Below are 24422 nucleotides of genomic sequence, written 5' to 3'. Positions count from 1 at the left end.
AACTCTTGCCACCCCCAACCACTAATTTTAATAATAATCAGTTCTTGCATGGTCATGGAAACCTTTTACAGATAATAACTAGATTTAGTAATAACCAGCAAAAATAGATAAACATTAATTGAACTGGAAGAGAATGTTCTTGTGGCTAAATTCTGCTTGTGGTCAATATACTGTTTGCCCACTAGATGAACTAAGGAGCAGAAGGTAATGGAGAACTACAAAGAGGCTTTTAAGTGTCTACTCACAGTATTATTATTACCCAACGAGTGGGGCTAGCCACAGTCCCAGACAGTAGCCAGATGCTTTCAGGGAACTCTGTCTTGTCGGCTGCTGAGACTTGATTCTTTCCGGGCTTCTGAAGAAATGAGGCAGACAATCTCTGACCTTGTCTCCTGCCTCCTCTGGATGATCTGTGTATCTCCAGGGCTTCTCATCTCGGCAGGAGACTTTCAGGTGTAGGCGGAGTGTCGTGCAGTGTGCAGTCTTAGCACAATGTCACGCTGGCTATGCAGGCCAATCGCATGGAGACATCTAGAGTCTGTTACTGGTAAACTCGCGACCGTGCAGTTTCCAGGCAAGCAGTAAGGCAGTGAGCAATGGCAGCAGGCAACAGCCGGCACGAATACAATGGGAGAGAGCAGCAGAGCACACTGCATTTACCTGCATATCTCCTTTTATCAATGTGGGCCGAGATGAATTGCCCTTTGGACACAGAATAGCCAGTCAGAATGGCAGTTAGCCAAGTTTGACCAGGTTAGGTAAAGCCATAGGCTTGCTTTACTCAAATCTGGGGAAGGCACAGGCCTTGCACAAGCTAAGCTGCGTACCTTGTTTACCACAGGACCAAGACGAGCCTGGGCAGACCAGAGTCCTTAGATTTAGTGTCTCCAGGCTTTTTTGTCTTCTTTCCCGAGGTTGCTTCTCCCCATAACAGGAGAGAGAGAGCAGAAAATATGCCTGAGCAAGCCAGGACACGTCTAAGCCTATTTGGGACCTATTGGGCCTACCACAAGAGTGTGTCACCTTTGTCTTCACAAGAGCAGCTCTCACCCTTAGCGCTGCTTCTTTCAGAGCCTGGTGCACAGCCTTCAGGCAAAAAGCTGCAGTGCGCCAGAGGAAAGGTGACAATTAGTAGCATACTGTGCAATCCCTGTGTTGCTGAGTTCAGAGCATCTGCCAGTTGTTTCTGGCACAATCATAATTCCAGGCCTTCTCTGTGAACTGTGCAGAAACTTTTCCTGAGGGAATATTTAAAACTTTAAATCTCAAAACTTTAACTGAAAGAAATTCAGGAGTAGACTCCTCCTAACACTACTTTTGCACATTTGTATTTGCTTTCGTTCACAAATGTGGCAGGCAAAGACAGAAAGGCACTGTTCTCTTGCAACCTTTCTCCTCTTGGAAGTTATGGAAAGGCAAGTAGAAATGGTGCACAGTTTGGAAATTAATCCTCAAAGTGCCGTAACTAAAAATACAGACGTAGTATTTAGAAAGCTCTCTCTGGCTTAAAAATGTCATTTAGTTCAAGTGCCTTGATACTCAGAAAATAAGGTCTTCAGTGAGATAAAAGGAAAGTCCTGCATGGCTATGAAGAGAGGCTGGACAACCCTTTGGTCAACAGCTGAAGCACAACATAACAAAAAATGTAGAGAGCCTGTGAAAGGCAGAGAATTGAAGGTCCAACAAGGAAAGAGGAGGTCTGCCACCACATCATTCTGAATCTCATACTGATTACGTTGAGGAGGGCTGGTACCGGGTTGGTATTGCTATCAATATGTCATTTATCCTGCAGAAGTTGCATCCCTGAAGTGAGGATAGCTGAATGAGAGATGCGTGTTTACTTCAGTGCCACTGGAGCTTAATTTAGCAGCCTTCCTACTTAGCAGCTCCTGGACCTGCTGTGTCTCTCATGCAACCATCCTTGCTGCTGTGACCAGTCACTTCAGCTAAAGAAATTCCACAGTGGATGGGAACTGCAGTGGCTTTTCTGGCTTCCATCTCTGTCACATGTGAGTAAACACCCTTGTCTTACTCCTCAGCTAAATTCGTTGTCTGTTTTTCTTCCTTTTTCCCATGTCTTCACTGGAGGCAGAAGAGGAGAATCCTGCAACTTGATTTCTCTTCTTAGATGGTTGCATACAGCCCTAACTAGAGATCATCTCCACTTGCTTTTACATTGCTACTTGAACAGGACTAGCATTTTCTGTAGCCGTGGTGCAGGTTAATGTTGCACAGAGATGGCTTTACAAGTGATGAACTTTCACAAATGGGTTAGCTTTTCTGTGGTGCATACACGTGAGCAAGTTAAAGTTTCTACTTTTTCAGGTAGGTCAGGATTTCTAGAGGCTTTTCACAGTTACTACTGCATGTATTTATGGGAGTAAAGAAAGAGCTGTTATTGTGCCAAGAACCTTCTATGTCCTTAGGGTAAACTTGGAAAGAGTTGGATATGTGCCTTCACTCATAGCTTCTAATGATGCTAATGAGAGGGTTACTTGTGATTATAAGGGAAGAAAACAGTCTTGCTTTATTGTGTTGCAAGAATGTGCATGTACTGTTAGTTTCAAGAGTGTATCTTTAAATTGGAGCAGGACTTGGAGTGTTCTTGTATAGTAATAATATTCAGTGAGACAGGAACAAAAAGAAGGCTTGGTGATGGTGCTTGAAACCTGGTCTTGTGTGGGTTGTAAGTCAATGCTATTTTGTTCTGAATTGTTCAATCTTGGAGCAAGTTCAGTGCAAGAAAAGAACAGATAGTGGCAGAATGGGAAAGGTTATAATATACAGTCTCAGAAATGTTACTCTTCTTGTCTGAAATGCTTCTGGATTCTTCAGATAAACCAATAATGTACATCTAATAAGTGTTTAATGTATTCATTCTCTCACAGAACTTGTAAGGTTATGGACTTGCCTTTATGCTCATTTTACAGGTTTCATAAGACTGTGTTACAAACCTGCATGCTAGGAAGTTCTTGGCACCAGAGTAAGTCTAAAAATGTTTGTTAGCAGCCTCTGTGCACTCTGTTGTGATGGCTTAGCTGTTGGAGCTCTGCACTGTGAGTAAGACTTTAAGTAAAGAAAATAAAGGAGAAGAGAAACACTCTTTTTCAGGAAGATTGCTTCTTGCTTATGATGCAGCCACAAATACAGTCATTCTGGTGTAGCAGGGCGATGCTACTGCCAGACACTTTATGCCATGAAGCTATGCCCAAAATACGATTCCCAGGACCAGACAGGAAATGCGTGTCAGGAAAAGAAATTAATTACAGCTCTTCAAATTAGGCTACGTATTAAACCACTCTTTAGCTTTGAGCTTCACCTAGGTCATTTCAGAGTCATTTGTTGCAGTCTGTGTTCAGGTTTACTGCTTTACTGATGGTCACCTACTTATAAGGGTGTCTTACCTTTTCCTCTTTGAGAAAGAGCCTAGGTGGAGTAGCTTTGTTTCCTTTAACAGGGTACAAACAACATTGTGAGCACTCTAAAATGCATTTTACTTAACCAAATTTCTTCCGTGGTAGCATTGCTATGTGTAATCTCCAGCACTGGATAGTTTCATGAAGATAGTCCTTTTATTGTTTCCTTTTTTCCAAGCCCATATCTTGAACTGTTGCCTAAATTTGGTCTGTTTACCTTTTATGCTTGTAAACACCTCAGAGGATTTCTAGAGGCGGTTGTTTTGAAAGAGTGAAGTACACTTAAAGAAATACAATATAAACAGACCTACTGAGAATTCTATTTGATCCAGCACTAATTGTCATTCTTGGCTGTTCTACAGGTAGCAAAAGCCCTGTGTTTTCTGCTCTGGACTTTATCCTAAATCATTTTAACTCTCAGTAAAGATGAAATTGTCTGGGTCTGTCTTGTTTTTAAACATGTTTATGCTTTTAAAAAGTTAATTGAAATTGTTTCCTGGGCACAAAAAAAAAAAAAAAAAAAAAAAAAAAAAGAGTGTTTTGTTTACTGGAGTAATCACATTAAAATACAGAACTTGTTGATGTATTTTTCAGACTGTCTTCACAGAAATTATGTGTGCTTAGGCAAAAAGGTAGAAAAAGATGATCTCAAGCCTAAAACAGTGGTCTTAATAGAGAATGTGCTGCTATGAATGGTTTACTGTCAATTAGCTTGGAGAGCATCAGTTCCCAGTAAGTGTTCTGCATCAAGAAAGTTATTTTGGATAGTTGCTGTACCTAAGCATCTGCTGTCTTGTCATGTCTTTCCCATCATAAAGATACACCCATTATATTGAATGTTGATGAAGTGATAGCTGACCTGATAGGGGAGACGTTGTATCATACCATATCTCATTCTATGGACTAAGTTAGGTGATGACAGATAGCTACTTCATTGTAAGATTGTTTTTTATTGTCTCAATCAGTATTATTGTGCAGTAAACCAGGTAGCTTATTGGTGCTCCTCCTTGTGATTTTTTTACACTACACTATTTTGCAGCAAAATTGCACCTTTGAGGCCTGTAGCACTGCATGGGATCACCTGCATGCAACGGTCAGAGTAGCAATGTCAAGAGATACATAGATTAAATTCTAGACACGTGAATTCTTATCTGAGATTACTTAATTGGGAGGAATTGTAAGAGAAGTCATGAACTTGCTCTGAAGTGAGGAAGAGCCCATTAAAGGAGCATCTCATTATTTTGAAGTTGTAACTGTGACATTATGTTTCAGAATTATGCTGAAGTTTTGTATTTGTTCCAAAAGGTGTGTCCATCCCATCAGTGAACCTGAGTTTTCATTTCTTGCATTAATTTCTCCTGTTACTGCAGGTGTGAACATTGCCTACGGAGCACAAAAAAGCCCTTGAGAAAGCTGTGTGAAATTTTGACTGACAACAAAATTCCAAGATACAATTTAAGTTAGAGTACCATTTACTCTGTCCTAGACATTCTGTCTAAAATGTTTAAATTAGAAAGTAAATAATACTTTTTAGCAAGTAAAAGCAAATTAGAGTATGGTTTAAATTACCAGTTACATTAAGCAATTTATTGAATTGAGCATTCATGAAGGTTAATGTTTTATAAATAAATTGCAGCATTTATAGTATTATGATATCAATTATATTTTGTCTTTGGTACATTTAAATTGACTAAATTAAGTTAAATTGGGAAAAAATGTCTTCATCTTGAGATTTTAAGAACATTATTCTGAAACATTTCTCTTCAAAGTTGTGCAATTCTCTGTTTCAATTATTTTGTTTTGGTTTGCTGTGAGAATGATTAAAAAGTGATGACAACTTCAAATGTGTCACTGTTAAGCTCAGTGATTCACCGTAGTCTCATAACATTTTAACACGGGCAAATGCATACTGAATCCAGAAGGACATAAATCAATAGGTTAATTCCTGTGTATGTACTGGCAAACATGCGTGTTCTGTGTTGTAAATGTGGAAATTGATTCTAGACCAAAAGATTTTATTCTGGAATCCATCTATTTATTTGCAACAAAAAAATCCCAGTAGAAGAAAGACACCAAAATAAGTTCATCTGGAAACAAAACTTCCCCCCACCTTCAACCACTAGTTCTACCATTTGATCCTTGTTTTGTTTTTCACCTTAGTAAACCTCTACATCTTCAAAGCAGAAAATATAGCTGTTATGAATGCATCATCATGGAGGAGACAGGGAAGAAAAATTTCATAGTATTTATTTTACCATCTGAATTGCAGTGTCACAGCACTATTTTGAAACTTGCTGAGTAGTATGTTTATTGTAGAGCAAATATTTAAATTATAGACCAGAGTCTGTTGATTTATTATTATAACTGAATAGATGGGTCAACATATTTTTAGTGTGGGCAGTGGGGAGAAGAGGAAAAGAAATATTTTCACTTTTTGAAATTCACAGTCATCCAAAATGCAGAACAGCTACTTCACTCCCTCTATTGGAAAGTGTGCTAGATTAGCAAGATTGAAAATACGGTGAAGTTAAAAGCAGCACAATAGACGTTTTGTATTATCTCTGCAACGCTCCCAGTTAAAAAGCAGCACAACCATTCCAGTGACTGCATTTCTTGATGATAGAGAGAGAAAAACCCTTGAAGCAAAAAATAGGAAGGGTTTGATGGTTATTTTCATTTGCTGCCCCTTCAAACACACATTTAGCTGAAACAAAAAATGGTTATTTAATAGAATTGAGAGCAAAGAAAAGAAAATACAATTGCTGGTATGAAATGCAGCTATTACAGGCATATGAATTTTAGAGAACTGCAGTTTAGCACATAGTGTTTCATGGATTCTTTTGTTAAATAATTTTTTTCCTGCGTAACTGTTTCATTTCTACATTGATTGGACAGGGTTGGGTGACAGGTTGGACTGGGCGATCTTGGAGGTCTCTTCCAACCTGGTTGATTCTATGATTTTATGATTCTAATTTGATTATTTCGTAAAAGGGAAATGAATACAATTAATCTGACATTTCAGATGAAAAAAGTTACAATATGTATAGTGTACTGAGTATAGAGTCATGAGAGTGTGATTTTGACACTAAGGCATGAGAATTTTAAAATATAAATGTTAAATATATATATATATATATATATAAATACTGTGCAGTATGAACAGGCACTGCATAGGGAAGGAACAAGAAGCATGTTACTTACTGGAGGAACATTCAGTCCTTCATTCTTAATATTGAATTGTAGGTTTGTTATAGGAAAATTGAGCAAAGGACCTCAGGCATGGGCTAGTTTAACCTGCTCAGGGTAGGTCATTTCTGAGGTCAGACCATTGCTCAGGCTTTACCCAGTCAGGTGCTGAATGTCTCCCATGATGCATACTGTGCAGCCTCTCAGGGCAACCTTTCACAAAACCCAGCTGTACTTACACTGAATAATTTTCCCCTAAATCTTACACAGACTACTCTTGAGAGCAATGATGCATGTACCACTACTCATTTAAGGTCGAGATTTCTTGTCCTTTCTATTCCATTAAGTCATCAGTATTTTCAGATCTTTCTTCATCCTTCTTAAATGGTCCATGCCCTAGCGTAGTACTTTGGACATAATTTCTGTAGTAATGTCTGCCTATATAAAAGCCTAAAGAAACTTACGGTTTCTTCTAGGTCGCCCTTCCTGCCTCTTTTTAGTATTTTGAAAATACAAATCAATGCATAATTTAAAATCAAATTTTAGAGTGAGCAAAACCACATGTCTCTCTTTGCTTGAATTGCTTGTGACTGAATGTACCCAATCCATTGAGTTAGTTGGTGAGATTTGTGCTGCAGGAAAGTATGCAGACTTTTGCATCATTGAAGTACTGCTATTATCCTCAGAAAACTTCAGAGGGAAATACTTAGAGTAATGCTGGATGTTATTGTTACTCTCTTCACTATTGTTTAATCAGAAACATGATTCTTAGTGATGTATGAAACAGCTGGTGAATATTTTCATCTATAGATGAGAACTGTCTCTGTGTAAGGGTATGTTCATATTTTGCATTGATAAAGGTTGACATTTACATCAGTCAAAGATTGCAGCTAAGTTTCAGAGAAAAGGCAGCATATGAAATGTGTGTTTCCTAGAGTGTTACAGAAATTACGTGTAATGGGACCATGTTTTCAAATCACTCTTTGTTCTATTTGTAAAAGATTGTCCATCACCCAGTGAGCTTCTTTGAAGAACAGGTATAATGACATATTGCCTCCAAGACTGTAAGAAAGTGGGAAAGCTGTCTAGTGGAAGTTTGTTTACAATTATCTCTGAAGAATAGCTTTGACTCTTGTCATTAGTCTTAATAGATAAACTGTATGCTGGAAACAAGCTGGTCGGTTATAAACTTTCTGAGCTATGTAACTTCATAAAAGTGCTTCATCAAAGCAGATCCATTAACCCTCTGACTGGTACTCTTCCTTTGGCTTTGATTGCAGCACCACACAGAAGCACCTAGCCCATCGTTGCTACCCCCATCAGCTTTGCCATTAGATGTATTAAACAATGCTGTTGCTGGATTCAGTACTGTGGAAGAACTTATCCGATACCTTGAGCCAGATCGGTGGCAACTGGATTTGGAAGATTTGTACAGGCCAACGTGGCAGCTTCTTGGAAAAGCATATATTCATGGGAGAAAATCAAGAGGTAAATTACTCTTCTGTCTGGCATTGCAGCTTTCTATGGGCATGTTTTCTTAAAAAGAAATGGTGACTAAGAGCATGATTCACTTTGAATTTTTGTTTCAGGAAGGGAATGTTAGAAAGACATCAGAGGTCATTGTTGTTAGCTGTACTCAGAGTTTTGTTGTATCTGTAAAGTACAATAACTAAACTCAAAAGTTAAAGAAATTTAGAAGGATAAAGTAACAAAGGGTAAGAAAACCCTAACAACAGCAAAACAAACCAGAAGCAGACAGGGTGGTTTTCTGAACCCGAGAGCTCTTTATTCCCAAAATGTAGCAGGGCATCTTGGCTGGATGACATAATCTAACTTTATGGGTTTCTTTTACTAAGGAAGGCAAAACCTTTTTTTGTTCGGGGTGGATACTTTCTTAGACTTAGTGTATCATGCAAGTTCTTTAGAACTATTCCAGTCTCTATACCATATGAACTGAGAGCAATTAGCTAAATGTTTTTCTTCCATATTGCCTCACGAAATCCCTGTGCCCATGTCCAGTTTTATCATACAGTTGTCATCTTAATCAGGTGTAAAGCAGATGATGTATTTCAAGACTTATGAGGCTATTTCTTGTTCAGCAGGTCATAGTCTCCTTTCTACATGTGACATTTACAAATTTTCTACCACATACCATCCAAATGCTTCCTACTATTTCATGTTTGTGGATTCTTTGTGGATGGATAGCATGCCGGCAGTGCCACCTTTATTACCCACCATACAGCATGAAAATGAAAATATATGAGCACAAATGAATAAACTCCTCTGACAAACTCAAAATAATTTATGATCTGATCAGCAAGAAAAGGGAGGAAGTAAAACCTTCCATAATTCAAATTAATTTTTTTTTGACAGCTAGATTTTGGATAAGAGCCTAAAAATCAACCCTTCTACCTGTATTGCATCAGCTATCCATATGGCAATTAAATCAGGAGTTGAGAGGAGGAAATCTCTTTAAAAGCTTTCACTGATGTACTGTGCCTTTCACATACTCATTTAACACATTGCTAATTAAAGAGATTCATTATTTACCAAGTGTATTCCATAACTATGGAGTAGGTGGGAGAAAATAAAATGTAATTTGTGAAACCCTACTTAAACTAAAGTGCAGGTGTTGGATGACATTTGTATAGACAAAAACAACCCCCAGAAAGATGTATTTTAGAAAGAAACTATGAGCATATATCTTTTAGAGACTTATATTAGAGGCTGAAATAGATTAATTTTTTTTCCCATTGGATAAACATATTACAGTATTGGCACATTTATCTTTGAGAGACCACCCTCAGACTGCATTACCAAGTGTGTAATGTAATAGCCTGAGGTGGGAAATATGTCCAGTTGAAATGATGTAGTATTAACTGTTAAGTCTATTCAATTGATAGGGAACGTAAAATGTTTGATGTTTGTTTATTTTTTACTTCTTTTTAAAAAAATATTCCTTCTAGTAGTCTGTTTGCTGTGTTTAACAACCTTTCTAAGAAATGTCTGGGAGAAGAGCATGCCCTATAACATTTGGGTTTTTCAAACACTTTGATTCTATAATTAAATCAGTATTCGTTCTGTAGTATTTCAGTGTAAGAGCTAAATTACTGTCCCGCTTTCATAGGCAAACATCAGTTTACACCTAGATGAACTGAAAATGCAATTAGAAGTGTATGTTACTTTATGTAGAGAAGATTATTGTCCTTTACTCCTACTTAAAAATTCATATAAAAAAGGCTATATTTAGACAACCTAAATTCCAGAGGACTACAGTGTCTGATGTTTTCTCTGGATAAAATACTTCCAAAAACTTCTAGCCAGGAAAAAAGAAACACTACATTCAGAGGCTTTGATGTCTGAGTACTTTCCTAAATTCTTTTCTAATATTAAGCGTACTTAAATATAAAATATATTTTCCTGTGCAAAAAAAAATATTCCATCATTTCTCACAGAAATCTATACAGACTCATTAATCCATATTCTGAAACCTGCTTAAGAGTCACAATCCAACTGTAGGCCTTAATAGATGTTTTTCTCATGTAGATATGAGAGTTTTTTTCTTTTGATTTGGTTTGGTTTTGTGGTTTTTTTTGTTAAATAATGCAGTTCATTTGGGGGTTTGTGCCAGCCCTGTCCTATCGTAGGAGCCGTTAAGAAATGTACATTCCCAGAAACATCTCTAATGTCCTTAGGAATGAAAATGGTACTTCTGCTATCTGTGCTGACACACATGTGCCTCAACCAGAATTTGTTTTGTTGACTTTGAAAGCAGTATCCAGCTGGAAAAATGTTCTGGGAAAGAGGATTCCCCTTGGTATTTCATACAAGATTCCACACAGTTGGATTGTCAGTTTCAGAACACAGTTATTTCCAGGCGGGTGCGAAGATGGATTACTTCAGTTGTACTTGCCAGTGAAGGAACACTTCTGAAACAGACTTTACTATAGACCTACTTGCATCTACATTTTTTTCTCCTTTTGTATCATTCTCCTCTTATTTTTATTTTAGTGATTTCCATTTGTGGGCTATTGCAGAGCCCTCCATCCCTCATGAGCTAGTGCTAGACAAAAGAACTTTGACTGTTGTGTCAAACATGATACATGAGTGGAAGCCAAGTTGAAGGAGTGTTTAAATGTTCACATTATAACAGGTACTGTAACTCAGTGCACTTGGGAAATCCACATAACCTTTTATTGTGGTTAAGTAAACACTTTTAAGGGAATATATACATTCTCTCATCTAGCTTCATGCCCACAGTGTGTTAAAATAAATTTTGGACAGACAGATACTCTTTGAAAAAATAACAGCTTCATTCACACACTTCAAAGAAGTGATTAAATAAGCACTAGATAAATTTACCACAGACTTTTTAATGAAACTGAATTACATAAGGTTGGGCAAGAGTTCATTGTGAGGTATAATAGCCATATACCTTAGTACATTGTAAAACATAGAAACCAAACATGACATCTTTCATCTCTCCTGAAGCCTATTGTAGCAGCAAGGCATACTAAAAGCTGTCTGCTAAGAGCAGACTGCTTGTTCTTCCACAGAACATTTTAAATGTTGAGCCTGTAGGTCTAAGGGGTTCAGTTTAAATTTGTTCCAATTTTGTGATAAGATACACTTGCTGCTCATTGCCCTTTCCTTCATGATGTAACTACAGCTAGACTGAAATGGATGCATTCCTCTGTTACTGCCAGTATGCAGGAAGTAGCAGAGAAGCGTAGTGCTGCATAGGCATCTCTCTGCCACTGACTGATGGACTTGCTGGAAGAATCAACAGTGCCCAGCTTCTGGTTTCCATTTTTCGTGGTGAAGAACTGAGCAGCAATTGTTAGGATGCATGAATTTAGTTTCTCAAATTCATTGTACCAAACATGTCAGTCTCTGTAGAAACCTACCAGTAGAAAGCATTAGCAGAACTAGCATTTCTCTCATGCTTTAGGCATTTTATCCTCTTTCAGACAGTTCTATTATGTTCAAAAATGTAACAGAAGAAAGAAGTATTCCATTCCTATCCACAGTCCTAGAGATAGATCTGTCCACCCGCTAAGTAACTCAACCCACAGCTATTAGCTGATCAGAATTGCTTAAATAATTTCAAATTTCTAATAGTGAATCTCTCCTCTGGAAGTTTTGTCTTTCTTTTCCTCTGCTACCTTCTCAGCTTTCTCCAAGGAATGCTCTTGGAGTGTGGGAGGCAGGCAGGCGTCCTATCAGTAACTTCATTGAAGTTGTTACACACTCCTCGCTTTTAAAGATCGGATTGTTTATTTAGGAGCCTGTGTTAGCCTGATAGTGATGGAATGAAGTGCCCCAGCTTGGCATTCACTGTAAGTGCAAGCAGAGAAAAGGCTTCAGTGTGTTTAACTGACCTTTCACAATAAACCCTTACTTACGGATGCCAGTATGTGGATATGGTCTGCAAAAGAAGTGTTTGAAAACACATGTGGTTAGTAGGTCGAGAGAGGTTCTCCTCCCTCTCTACCCTGGTGAGTTTGTGTCTCAAATATTGTGTCCACTTTTGGGCCCCCTTGGTTCAGGAAGGACCTCAGAGAGCTGCTTGAAAGAGTCAACTGAAGAGCCACTAAAATGATTAAGGGAGTGGAACATCTTCTTTATGAGGAGAGACTGAGGGAGCTGGGGCTCTTTAGCTTGAAGAGGAGACTGGGGAGGACCTCATTAATGTTTATACATATAGAGGATATAAACAGAAATGTTTATAAATAAGAGCATGGAGCCAGGCTCTTTTCAGTGATGCCCAGTGACAGGACAGGGGCAGTGGGTAGAAGCTGAGGCATAGGAAGTTTCATGTAAATATGGTGAAAATTGTTTGCACTTTGAGGGTGACAGGACACTGGAACAGGCTGCCCCGGGGAGCTGTGGAGTCTCCCTCTCTGGAGATATTCAAGATCTGTCTATGTGTTTCTGTGTGCTCTGGTGTAGGTGATCCTGCTCTGCAGGGGAGTTGGACTGGATGAGCTTTCGAGGTCCTTTCCAACCCCTAACATTCTGTGATTCTGTGATGATAATAGTCTGTTTTTTCTGAAATAAAATTCCAATGCTTTTCACCAGATTAAAAAACAAACAAACAAAGTCTCTAAACCAGTCCCCCTGTTTTTTTCAGCCTTAATTGCCTCTTTCAAGGCCTGTTATTTCTTGGCTAGGCAGCTAAGGTGAACCTAAAGAAGCCTTCACTTCACTCTTTTAGATCTGAGCTTGTTGTTGAACCATTGGCATAGTGAAACTTTAGTATGATGCAGTGGAACCAGTTTATAGGGAAAATGATGCCAAATATTAATATTTTAAAATTACACTTCAAGTTAGGAGCTTCCTAGGAGAATATAAGCAATATTGAAGACACATGAAAATGAAACCTGGAGAGCAACAGAACTTGGTATATATGCTGCTATAATGAAGGAGGTGACAAAATGGAGTATGCTAATAGTTATATAGCGACATGCACTTATCTGTACAATATTCACAGGTGATGACATAATTTCTTGAGGTTATTAACCCATAGAAGACAGTTCCTCTTAGATATCAGTAGTTTGAATTTTTCTTATACTGGCATCACAGGATATTAGGGGTTGGAAGAAACACAAGGGAATCATCAAGTCCAACCTCCCTGCCAGAGCAGGACCACACAATCTAGCACAGATCACAGAGGAATGCGTCCAGATAGGCCTTAAAAGTCTCCAAAGGAGACTCCACAGCCTCCTTTTGGGGAGCCTGTGCCAGTGCTCTGTGACCCTTACAGTAAAGAAGTTCCTCCTTTTGTTAAGGTGGATCCTCTTGTGCTGCAACTTACACTCATTGCTCCTTGTCCTATCACAGGGAGCAAGTGAGTAGAGCCTGTCCCCTCCCTCCTGACCAGCCCTCAGATGTTTATAAACATTTATTAAATCCCCTCTCAGTCTTCTCTTCTCCAGACTATAAAGTCCCAGGTCCCTCTGCCTCTCCTTGTAAGCCATGCCCTCCAGTCCCCTAATCATCCTTGTAGCTCCCTGCTGGACCCTCTCCAGCAGATCCCTGTCCCTCTTAAACTGGGCAGCCCAAAACTGAACAGAGTATTCAAGATGAGGTCTCACCAGGGCAGAGGTAGAGGGGAAGGAGAACCTCCCTTGATCTGCTGTTCACACTCTTCTTAATACACCCCAGGATCCCATTGGCCTTCTTGGCCACAAGGACACATCAGTGTCCCATAGTTAACTTGTTATGCACCAGGACTCCGAGGTCCCTCTCCACAGGGCTTCTCTCCAGCAGATCACCTCCCAAAGTGTACTGGTGGAGTTTATTATTCCTTCCCAGGTGCATCACATCAGGGCCCATGGCTCATCAAAGAACATGGACCCATCACCCTTACAAAGAAGCAGTAACTGAAATTCTAGCAGAAAAGATGTTTGAATGTTTTATGCAAATGAATTAGAAATATGTTTGGACATTTTCAGGATTCTTAATTGCTGTGCTCAAGAAAATGAGGGAGAACAAAGGGGACTCAAGTTGGATTGATTTAACAAAACATTGATATGTAGTACCCAAAACTTGCTCTGTTTGATTGGAATCAACTGCTTCAAACACAAAATAATCAGTGACTATTTCTATACAACAGTCATTCCTTTTAGTTTTCATGGTATTCATATAACTGCACTATTATACTCGTGTACTGAACCTCTGCCACCTATACAAAAGTGATCTTTCCTCATGGGTTCTGCACTGCTGCAGTTGATTTACCACCAGTGAAGTTGAATTATGAATGAGAACATCACCAGTTTGTCTCTTTGCAGTGGTCGATCTGAACCTCCTAAAGGAAGAAGTGCGACTCTATAGTTGTACTCCTCGCAACTTCTCAGTGTCGCTAAGGGAGGAGCTGAAGCGAACTGACACCATCTTCTGGCCATTGTGTCTTCTGGTCAAACGTTGTGGTGGAAACTGTGCTTGTTGTCATCAGAGCTGCAACGAGTGCCAATGTGTACCAACGAAAGTCACCAAAAAATACCACGAGGTATGTATGTGTTTTACGTTTGCATGTTTGGTAATACTGAGAGCAAATTGAGGAATGTATTGTTACTATAGAAAACACACCAATATTCATACTTTTAAAACTTATATGTTGTAGTAAATATATATATATATATATATATTTTTAACCAATTTAATGAGGTGTTACATGAAAAAATAGTATCTTCCTTGGGAAAAGATTTTTTTGTGGACCTGTTAAGTCATTCCTGAGGTATTTGTTTATTAGTGCAGTTCAGACTCATCACTACTTTTTCACCTTTCTCTGGTGGGAGATGTGAACATTAGGAAGGAACAGATATGTGTCCGTTTCCATTGTTACAAATCTATGGGTAAATTTGTTATAGAATTATCTATGAATTCCTTTGGGTTAACTGTACTATTAGTTTTAAATAACATTAAATAGATATATGAAACTACAAGATTTTTTTATAGAAGTGGGTATCTGTTCAGAGTATTTCAACTGATTTTGTAAAAGGCTTGAGGTAAGAACAGGTAATAATTAGGAGTGGAATAAATAAATTTAGCTGGGGAGAGCTTTTTTTCTTTTAATACGCTTTCCTCACCCACTGTGTTTCCAGTGCAGTCTAACTCATAGTCCAGGTGTGTGATGAGACACTTGCTGCTTTCTTGATACTTGGCTTCTTCTCCTTCAGGTTCTTCAGCTGAAACCAAGGATTGGTGTCCGAGGATTGCATAAATCTTTGACAGATGTACCCTTGGAACACCATGAGGAGTGTGACTGTGTGTGCAAAGGCAATACTGAAGGATAAATATGATTTAATCGTGCTATTTTCTTTCAAAGCACATTAAATCAATGGCTGATTCTATTATGGGGCTTGTGCATTATCTCCTTCTGTAATCTCAGTTGTTTGCTTTGGGAATCTTCTCTCTTCAGGATTTACAGAGAGCTCTAAAAAGCGGAGAAGCCAAACTGGGATTATACGTTGTGTGACAGCTCTGTTTGGAGGCCCAATGAAAGGATGGGAGAAAGGCATCAATGAGGGATTTAAGATATAAGTATTGGTTTTGTCCCCCACAATTTTCTTGACAATACGTGGATTTATAATTTAGGAGTGAAAACAAAGTTAGAAGGCTCACATCATGGAGACTTGATCCTGCCAGCTGTCTCATTTCTACAGCTCCAGTACATCTAGCCATGGGTCGAAAACATCTGAAATCTTTCTTTCTGTGTTCAGCTACTCCCTTGTACTCTAAATTGAAGCATTTCCTATTGTATAAAGTTGGGTTAAAACAGACTGCCTTATTCCGAATTAAACTTAATTTGCCTAACGCTGGTAGGAAGGACTGGATTTTTCCATATGCTCTAATAAAGTTCCTGCCTTTTAGAAAGAAGACTGGACAATAACATGAGCTAAGGAAACCGATACTGAAAAGAGCAGCGCCTTTGTTCTTAATACTGCGGCTGATGGTCTTTGTTTGTTTGTTTGTTATTTTTGTATCGTGTACATTTTTATACTCTTCTTTTGACAATATAACTATTTGCTTTTCTAAACTTGTTAAATATATCTATTTTTACCAAAGGTATTTAATATTCTTTTTTTTATTACAACCTAGATCAACTATTTTTTAGTTTATGAGACTTTAAAGCCAGATCTATACAGATGGCGAGACTGAGATGTGGTTACAATGTGAAAGGAGCGTGTTCTCTGCAGTTTGTTGCTACGCAGTGGCAGTAATGTGCAGTAAGGATAAGCAGAGATGTGTAGGTGAAAATTTAAGCTTGCTAGCTCCATAAAACTGAAAATATGAGAGACAGCAGTTTCAGAAGCTGACTTTAAAATTTCCTCTTTGTTCAGGTAGAAAAGAAATGAGCATAGATAGATGCATTCTGGCTTGTTTGACTCTGATTTCTTTGAAGTAGGATGATGTACAACGTAAGAAGCCCGGTGGCTTGCAACCTTTGTGATGCATCATGGCCATGTGAAGGCAGCCTTGCTAATGTTGAAGTGTATGGTTTACCTTTGACAGTTATAGCTGTTTATGTACTGTTCACTCACAGGATCATAACACTCTTCAGTACAGTTTGATGAGCAATGGTTTTGTTCTTCTGTACATTATATTCTTTAACCAGTACACTTATCCCTCTCTATGCAAATTGAAAAGGAAACAGTAAAGTATTTTGCCTGTAAAATGCTTTAACATTTTGCATAGTTTATTTTTTTGACTATTGGATTTGCAGATTGTAATGAATCACCAAATAAAGTAATAATGCTAATTTTGGAAGAATAAATGTTTCTGTGTGGTTGCATGTTTGTATCTGTTCAATAGACAATTACAGAAAAAGTTAGAGTGTGGTATTCTGCTTCTCATTTTGAAAGTTAGATGTGAAAACAACTCTTTTACTAAGGCTTCAGGTTGCTTTTATTAATTCTGCTCTACTATAATAAATCCACAAGAACAAAAAGGGGAAAGAAGAATTGTGATGCTATTTGTGTAAATATTCATATTGAGTATACAAAGACAATAAGTTAAGATAACATCTTCTGCTATTATTTCCAGGTGAAAATGAGTTCTGATGAAAATACAAAGGTTCTTGCAAGTTGATACGACTTCCTGATAGCAGTTCTGGAAAATTCTCAGATGGCTTCCGGTTCTGCCTTAGCTGGTCTGGTTTGCCCCACCCTCAACCTCCTACTAAGTAAGAAAAATGTCTGGTGTAAACACTGCATATAATTACTCAGTTAGAGTATTAACTTTATATGAGAATACAGAGATTATGGTCATGCAAGAGACTTGCTTTACTGGAATAAAGAGTGTTTTTCAGGGATGTTTGGGATCTTTAAATAAATTAATATTGTGTCTTTTGTGATTTAAACAGCTTTTGAAAAGCAAGTCAAGATGCCTCTGACATAATTCAGCAGAAGATTTGGAAAATATTTTTGCTGCAGAAAGTTCTGCTGCAGAAAGTGCAGGAGGTTTCCTTCCCTTGGTAAACTAGCAAGTGGAAGAAAGTACAACATGCTTTTTGGGGTAGGTATTCAGTGACAGCAGAGGAATGCGGCGTTTCTGGGCCCATACAGGATATGGCAGGTAATGTTTCCTGAAAGTCAGAAATGTTTCTTCTATTTACCCTTCTCTGACCCTGGCTCACTTTCTCCTTTGCCAGTTCCTCGCATGAGTTTCCTTCCCAATTGCTTGCTATCGACCTCTGTCTGAACCTGTCTCTTTGCTTTTTACATCTCCCTTCACAGTGCTGTCTCTCTCATCCAAAATCACCATCCCTCCTGTTTGCCATCCTTATGCCAAGCATTGTTAAGCTCTTTCTGTCCTTCTTGGTTCCATACTGAAGCTGTATCTTTGCACTACCACTGGCCAGACTTTGCTTTTCCATTCCCTTCAGACATTCAGGAGCTTTAGCACTCCATCTCTTCCCTAGCTCAAAGATTATGGACAGCCTCAGTTGTTTTAAAGGGCAGGTTTGGAAAGGAAACCAACCAAGCAAAGCAATGACTGGTGAGTACAGTTCCACTGCCTGCTGCTCCCTCTATCCTATGTCCATTGCCTGGTAGTTGGTAGCTTCTGCTACTACTTGATGGGCTGCATCTATATCATGTCCTGTCTGAGCATTGTAGGCTTGGTCTAGAGACCCTGCTGAATTTACTATGATCTTTGCATCCAGAAGAGTGTTAAGTTGTCTTGAACATGTCCTTCTGACAATGCAGGGCAGCTGTTGTCACCGCAACAAATCATGTTGGTGACCTCCAGTTGTCAGGAAAGGATGAGGTGAGGTAAAATATATGGGTTGAGACAGAAGAGTTGGGGGATGCACTTCGGCTGAGCTAGGCTGGACAAGAGAGAAATTGTGGCAGTGACCACAGTCTCCTAATTTGCTGTCAGTTTCCCTGCAGTAAGGCTTGTAGCTCTGCCATGGATTCAGCAGATTGAATCTGATGATGATACTCAATGCTACCATCTGGCCAGCTTCAAAAAAGAAGTACTGGCTGGAGCAGAGTATCATGGGACTTGACTTGTTGTTTGGATCGCAACATGAAAGGCTTCCTGTTCTGTTTGGTTCCAGTTTTCAGGTTTGGGGGGTTGGTCTTTTCTACTGGGTTGGCAGTGGACTTGGCAGTGTCTGCGGGGGTTGTTTTTTATTGCCGGATTTTGCTGCTGCTTTTGCTGTGCTTTTCTGCAAAATAGGTAATTACACTAACCCAGGGCTTTTTGTGTTATTTTCCCTCCTGTCGGGGGCGGGGGAGGGGTGTCTTGCTTGTGAGAGTGGACTGTGTTACACCAGAACACTTCCTGTGTTAAACCTGACACCTTCCTCTCACAGGAGGCTTTATCCTCACTAGGTGGTGCAGGGATGGCTCCAGTCAGTGAAAGGGATGAAACAGGGACATGATCTGCATTTTTTTAAACCCCCCGCCCAAGAGTTTTTAATTTCTCCCTCTGAACATTTTCCTACCCACAGGTGAAATATTTCATTCAAACACAAGGCCCATCTTCAAGAAGGGAAAAAGGATGACATCAGGAACTACAGACCAGTCAGTCTCACCTCTGTGCCTGTCAAGATCATGGAGCAGATCCTCCTGAAGGCTCTGCTAAGGAAAACAAAGCAGAGGTGGTTGGTGGTAACTATCAATGGCTTCACCAAGGGCAAATCATGCCTGACAAATTTAGTGGCTTTTTATGATGAAGTCACAGCAATGAGAGACAAGGGAAGGGCAAATGACATCATCTACCTAGACCTGAGTAAGGCATTTTTCTCTGTCCCACATGAGATCCTGGTCACCAAGCAGTGGGAGGTGTCCCTTCCTATGGCATAGGGCTGGAACTGGTTGATCTTTGAGGTCCTTTCCAACCTAAGCCATTCTCTGATTCTGAGCAACATTAACTTTTTGTGGCCTCGAGGTGAGCCAAGGCTTGTTACACCTACATAACACACAGCATTCAAGAAATTCTTCTCTGAGCATTTTTTTTCTTTATTTGTGTTCTGTTGTTCTAAGCAAAAAGAGTAGTAAAAAGTTACTGAATGTACTAATCATGACTTCCTAACAAGCAAACAACAGTGCCTTTCACAGTTACATGCCACTGCAGGATGCCATACATGTAGAAAAACATTGACAAAATTCTGTGATTTTCAGAGTGAAAGAGAATTTGCAAGCTTTATCTTACATCTTTATGCAGATTTTTTTTTAATTGTTGCTGGCTATTTTAAGCTGTGAATTGCTGAACCTGTAGTATGGAAGTGTCAGTGTTTGGGAATAAAGAGGCACATGCCCTTTTCCAGTGGTCCCAGGCAGTGGAAACTGCTTAGTGCAGTAAAGTAGCTCCTGTAAAGAGACAAAAATGCAAATAGCGTAGGCCACACTTTGTAGGCTTTATCATATCCCAGTAAATGGCTTTGGATAAATGTAATTACTCCCCTGGGAGGAATATGGATAAAAATAATTATTCCCTTGAGAAGAATAGGTAGGGAGCCACTAACTGATATTGAGCCTTGTTTTTATGGATTTGTAGATATTCACATTTCTGGAACTCTCCTGTCAGCTGTGTCCAGCGTAGGAATGATGTGAAAGTGGCACCAAAACTTGAGTCACAAAAAGCATTTACTGCAGATCTGTCAGATATACTGGCTTTTAAAATCTCTTACATTTTCTTGCTATTTGCCTGATTGCATAGGCTCACATCTCTTTTTCAGCAGAGAAGGAGGAAAAAAAACATTGTGGATGGTACGACAGGATGCGTGGAAGGAAAACCAGATAAAAAAGTACAAAGCTACCTTACTTAGTAGAGACAGTGCTGTAGTTTGTCTGCCAAACTAATAGAAAGTATGGCTACTTTTCAGCATAAATTGGACAAAGCTTTCAGAGAAGACAATTTGCCTGCTGCCTCACTTGAACTCTCCTGGATTGTTGAAAGAAAAGTAAGTTTGTGGTTCAGTTGTGGGAGAAAGATGACAATTTTATTGAAAGTATGATTCAGAGCTGTCCTGGGTTAGGGCAGATCCCTCCCCTGGTAGAGTAAACTCACTACAATATGAATTTTTTTAAAGTCAGGAAAAATCAAATTGTATTTCTTATAGTTCAAATTAAATGTTACAGTATAAGGAGAATAAACTACTACAGAAAATACAACCTTAAGGAAGATGGGGAAGGGGTCCAGCGGTGGCAAAGCAGCCAAAACAGCATCGGGGAAGATAACGGCGCAGCAAAAGCAGCAAGGGGAAGGTACAAGCTGTGCTTCCAGACATAAAGCTCTTGATGCTCCAGTGAAATTATATTAACTTTTTCCATTGTTGCCATTATATGGCCCACAATGTTCACCTCTCCATCTATCAAATGGCCACAAGAGCACATAAGCTAGATTGCTGCTTTGAATCATGCTCACTGTCAGTCTATGTTGAACTTCTCTGTCTTTATCAGTATAGCATCAAAGCATAGACCTTGCAGTTGGGGCAGTACTGTAGACACACGAAGTTAATTGGTGGTAATTCCCCATTCACAGGCTTGTTTTCAAACAAAATGTCTTTCTTAAATAAAAATCTTGTAAGGTTCTTCAGCCTGGAATAGTTTTCCATATAGAAGACTTGGCAAGCATTTGTTTTCCTTAGGGAAAAAAGACAAAAGTGCCAATTCAGCTCAAGCCCATGCTGCCTTTCACAGGTTCTGCAGTGCTCAACCAAATCCAAGCTAGCTTGGTTCTGGTGTCTCTTCTGTTCCAAGCAAGTGACAAACCACCTCTCTGTTAGTAAAGTTGCTTTTCATTCACTGCATGGAATCCTGAGAGGTTAACAAGAGTGAGACTGGGAAAAGCACAGCAAAAGTCCACTGAGTCTATCAAGAACAAGAGAATCTTTTGTATGAGAGCAGGAGGAGAAAGCTGGGGTGGTTCAGCCTGGAGAAGGGAAGACTCAGAAGGGGTATCAAAGTGCAAAGGAAGTGCAAAGAGCCAGGCTCTTTCCAGTGTTGCCCAGTGACAATGGGAACAAATTGAAAAGGAGGAGATTCCGTCTGAACATCAGGAAACCTTTCTTACTGTCTTTCTGTGAAGGTGACTGTGCACTGGCAGAGTTTACTCAGATACATAATGGAGTCTGCATCCTTGTAGACATTCAAAAACTGTCTGGACATGCCCATGGCAACTGGCTCTATGGGTCCCTTTCAACCTCAGCTGTTCTTTTTTTAGGACACATACATTTTCCACCAACAATAAATAACACTGAGATACTAAAATCATGATAGGACTAAGAATAAGCACAGAGTCAAGTATTTCCTTACACCATAAAGTATACACCTAGGTGTCAAATTGCCTTGTAATGTTTATGATCTGATAGATGACAAATTCTTCTACTTCGGTTTCTCCCAGAATAGGCTTTCAAGGATTCATATCTGCTTTGTTAATCATTACTTTCAAGTTAAAAACTAAAGATAAGGGTGTGAAGTAATCGTATGTTACGTGATAGGCAAAGGCCTATATCTTGGCCAATATCCTGTGTGAAATCACACCTTTATTTTTCAAGTAAGATCAAGTTTCTTGTGCAAGTGATAGCCTTTGAACTCTTACCAAATAGCTTACCCAATTGTTTTTTTGCTTCCTAAGTGCAGAGATCAGAGTTGAGAGCCTTTTAGGGAATGACTCCTGAGCAATTCTGTGCCGTTGTCCAGTGGCCACACTGGACTACAGTGGTCACCAGCTACTGCGTAAATCCCCAGGGGATGCAGAGTTGGGGATCAGTGTGCTGGATACCCCAAATTCCTTCCCCTCCGTGGTTTGGATGGGAGAGGAGAGGCGCAAAATGCCTGCCCCGCTCCCCTGCCCAGCAGGCTTGAGGCGGGGGAGCAAAGGGTCCTTCCCTCGCCAGGGGTGCCCCGTGCAGTGCCTGCGCTGGAGTCGGCCTGGGCAGCGGCTGTGGCCTGCACACCTAGCAGTGGTAAATCGACTCTGTCCAGGAAAGGAAGGGTGGTGCTCCCTGCCTTGGGGCTCCTGCCTTAGAGCTCTCTCCCGGCCTGGATGGTTCCTGCAGAGAGTGCCCTGGCTCTTCCAGAGACGAGCTCCTGAGAGACAAGACCGTGCCTGCTTTGAAGGCTCCCCACCGTAAGCACCCTTTGTGCAAGCTCAGTAGGCCCCTTTGAGCAGGCGTAATAGACCCAAGGAGCCTCGGATGTCCTTTGAAAGAGAGAGCTGCCCAGCACTTGGACCGCCCCTTCTCTCAGCCAGCCCTCCTCACCTGTGAGTAAGCTTTCTGCTCAGCCTGGTTGCTTGTGGCAAAGCTGTGTTTGCTGGCTCAGCCATTTCCATTTCCTGACTTCTAAAATGGCCAGATTTATCTATAGCAGCCTTTGTAAGGTATTCTCAGTTAACTGCCTCTGCTAATTCAACCAGAGTAATTTCTGCATGTAGTTCTGGGGGTAGGGGTTCAGGAAAAATAGAATCATAGAATCAGTCAGGGTTGGAAGGGGCCACAGGGATCATCTAGTTCCAACCCCCCTGCCGTGGGCAGGGACACCCTACCCTAGATCAGGCTGGCCAGAGCCTCATCCAGCCTGGCCTTAAACACCTCCAGGGACAGGGCCTCAACCACCTCCCTGGGCAACCCATTCCAGACTCTCGCCACTCATGCTGAAGAACTTCCTCCTCCTCATGTCCTGCTTGAACCTAGCCATCTCCAGCTTCACTCCATTCCCCCTGCTCCTGTCACCTCCTGATATCCTGAAAAGTCTCTCCCCAGCTTTTTTGTAGGCCCCCTTCAGATACTGAAAGGCCACAATAAGGTCACCTGGGAGCCTCCTCTTCTCCAGACTGTACAGCCCCAACTCATTCAGTCTGTCCTCACAGGAGAGGTGCTCCAGCCCTATGATCATCCTTATGGCCCTTCTCTGGATATGCTCCAGCATGTCCACATCCTTCTTGTAATGGTGGCTCCAGAACTGGATACAGTACTCCAGGTGGGGTCTCACCAGAGCAGAGGGGGAGAATCACCTCCCTGGCCCTGCTGGCCACACTTCTCCTGCTGCAGCCCAGGCTCTGCTTGGCTTTCTGGGCTGCAAGTGCACACTGTTGGGTCGTGTTGAGCTTCTCATCCACCAACATCCCCAAGTCCCTCTCCTCAAGGCTGCTCTCCAGGCAGTCACTGCCCAGCCTGGATTTGTGCTTGGGATTGCCCCAACCCAGATGCAGGACACTGCGCTTGGTCTTGTTGAACCTCATGAGGTTGGCTTGTGCCCACCTCTCCAGCCTGTCCAGGTCTCTCTGGATGGCATCTCTTCCCTCCAGCATGTCTGCTGCACCACACAGCTTGGTGTCACAGCAAACTTGCTGACTTGCACCAATACAATAATTTGATTTTATATATATTCCTGACTTGGCCATGTTAATACCCTGCCTCCACAACAGTTGGTACCCCTGGGAGTTAACTGTGGAACAGATCCACATCTTCGAAGACTAACTTGTCCTTGTTGATCTGTTTGAGAGAACAAGTAAAAGCAAATGACATCATCCTGGTCTCTTCCTAAAAAAGTGGGTTGAAGAACTCGTTCGGCTATCCTGATGCTTAAGAATTCTTTTTGCCCCTTGGGATTATTGAACAACAAATAGAGCATTTCCTTAAGCAATGCTGCAGTTACCCTTACCCATACTCCAGGGTGGCATTTAAATCAGTAAGAGCAGCATTCTTTCCATTCTGAAAGCAATGAACAAGGTCCTTTATATAAATAATTTACTCTATAAAGTACCTGTATTAACATATCGCTGCTACGCTAGCCACACTCGATTGTGTTAAATCTACTTGTGTAAACTCCACTACTTACATGTGATGAAGTAGAATTT

General features: G+C 40.3%; 1 protein-coding gene across 2 annotated transcripts in view; it reads left to right on the top strand.

Moving 5' to 3' along the window:
- The window catches only part of PDGFC (platelet derived growth factor C), a 121713-nt gene extending 104832 nt beyond the window's left edge, over positions 1 to 16881 (top strand). For both annotated transcript variants that reach the window (XM_064148707.1, XM_064148706.1), the window contains 3 exons: positions 7883 to 8090; positions 14396 to 14613; positions 15284 to 16881. In XM_064148707.1, coding sequence (XP_064004777.1) covers positions 7883 to 8090; positions 14396 to 14613; positions 15284 to 15400 — 543 coding nt within the window. In that variant the 3' untranslated portion in view covers positions 15401 to 16881. The remainder of the gene's footprint in view (positions 1 to 7882; positions 8091 to 14395; positions 14614 to 15283) is intronic.
- The last annotated feature ends 7541 nt before the right edge of the window (positions 16882 to 24422 follow it).

Source organism: Pogoniulus pusillus, chromosome 9 (assembly GCF_015220805.1).
Source record: "Pogoniulus pusillus isolate bPogPus1 chromosome 9, bPogPus1.pri, whole genome shotgun sequence".
NCBI classification, from domain to species: domain Eukaryota; kingdom Metazoa; phylum Chordata; class Aves; order Piciformes; family Lybiidae; genus Pogoniulus; species Pogoniulus pusillus.
This window is presented reverse-complemented; position numbering and strand designations above follow the sequence as displayed.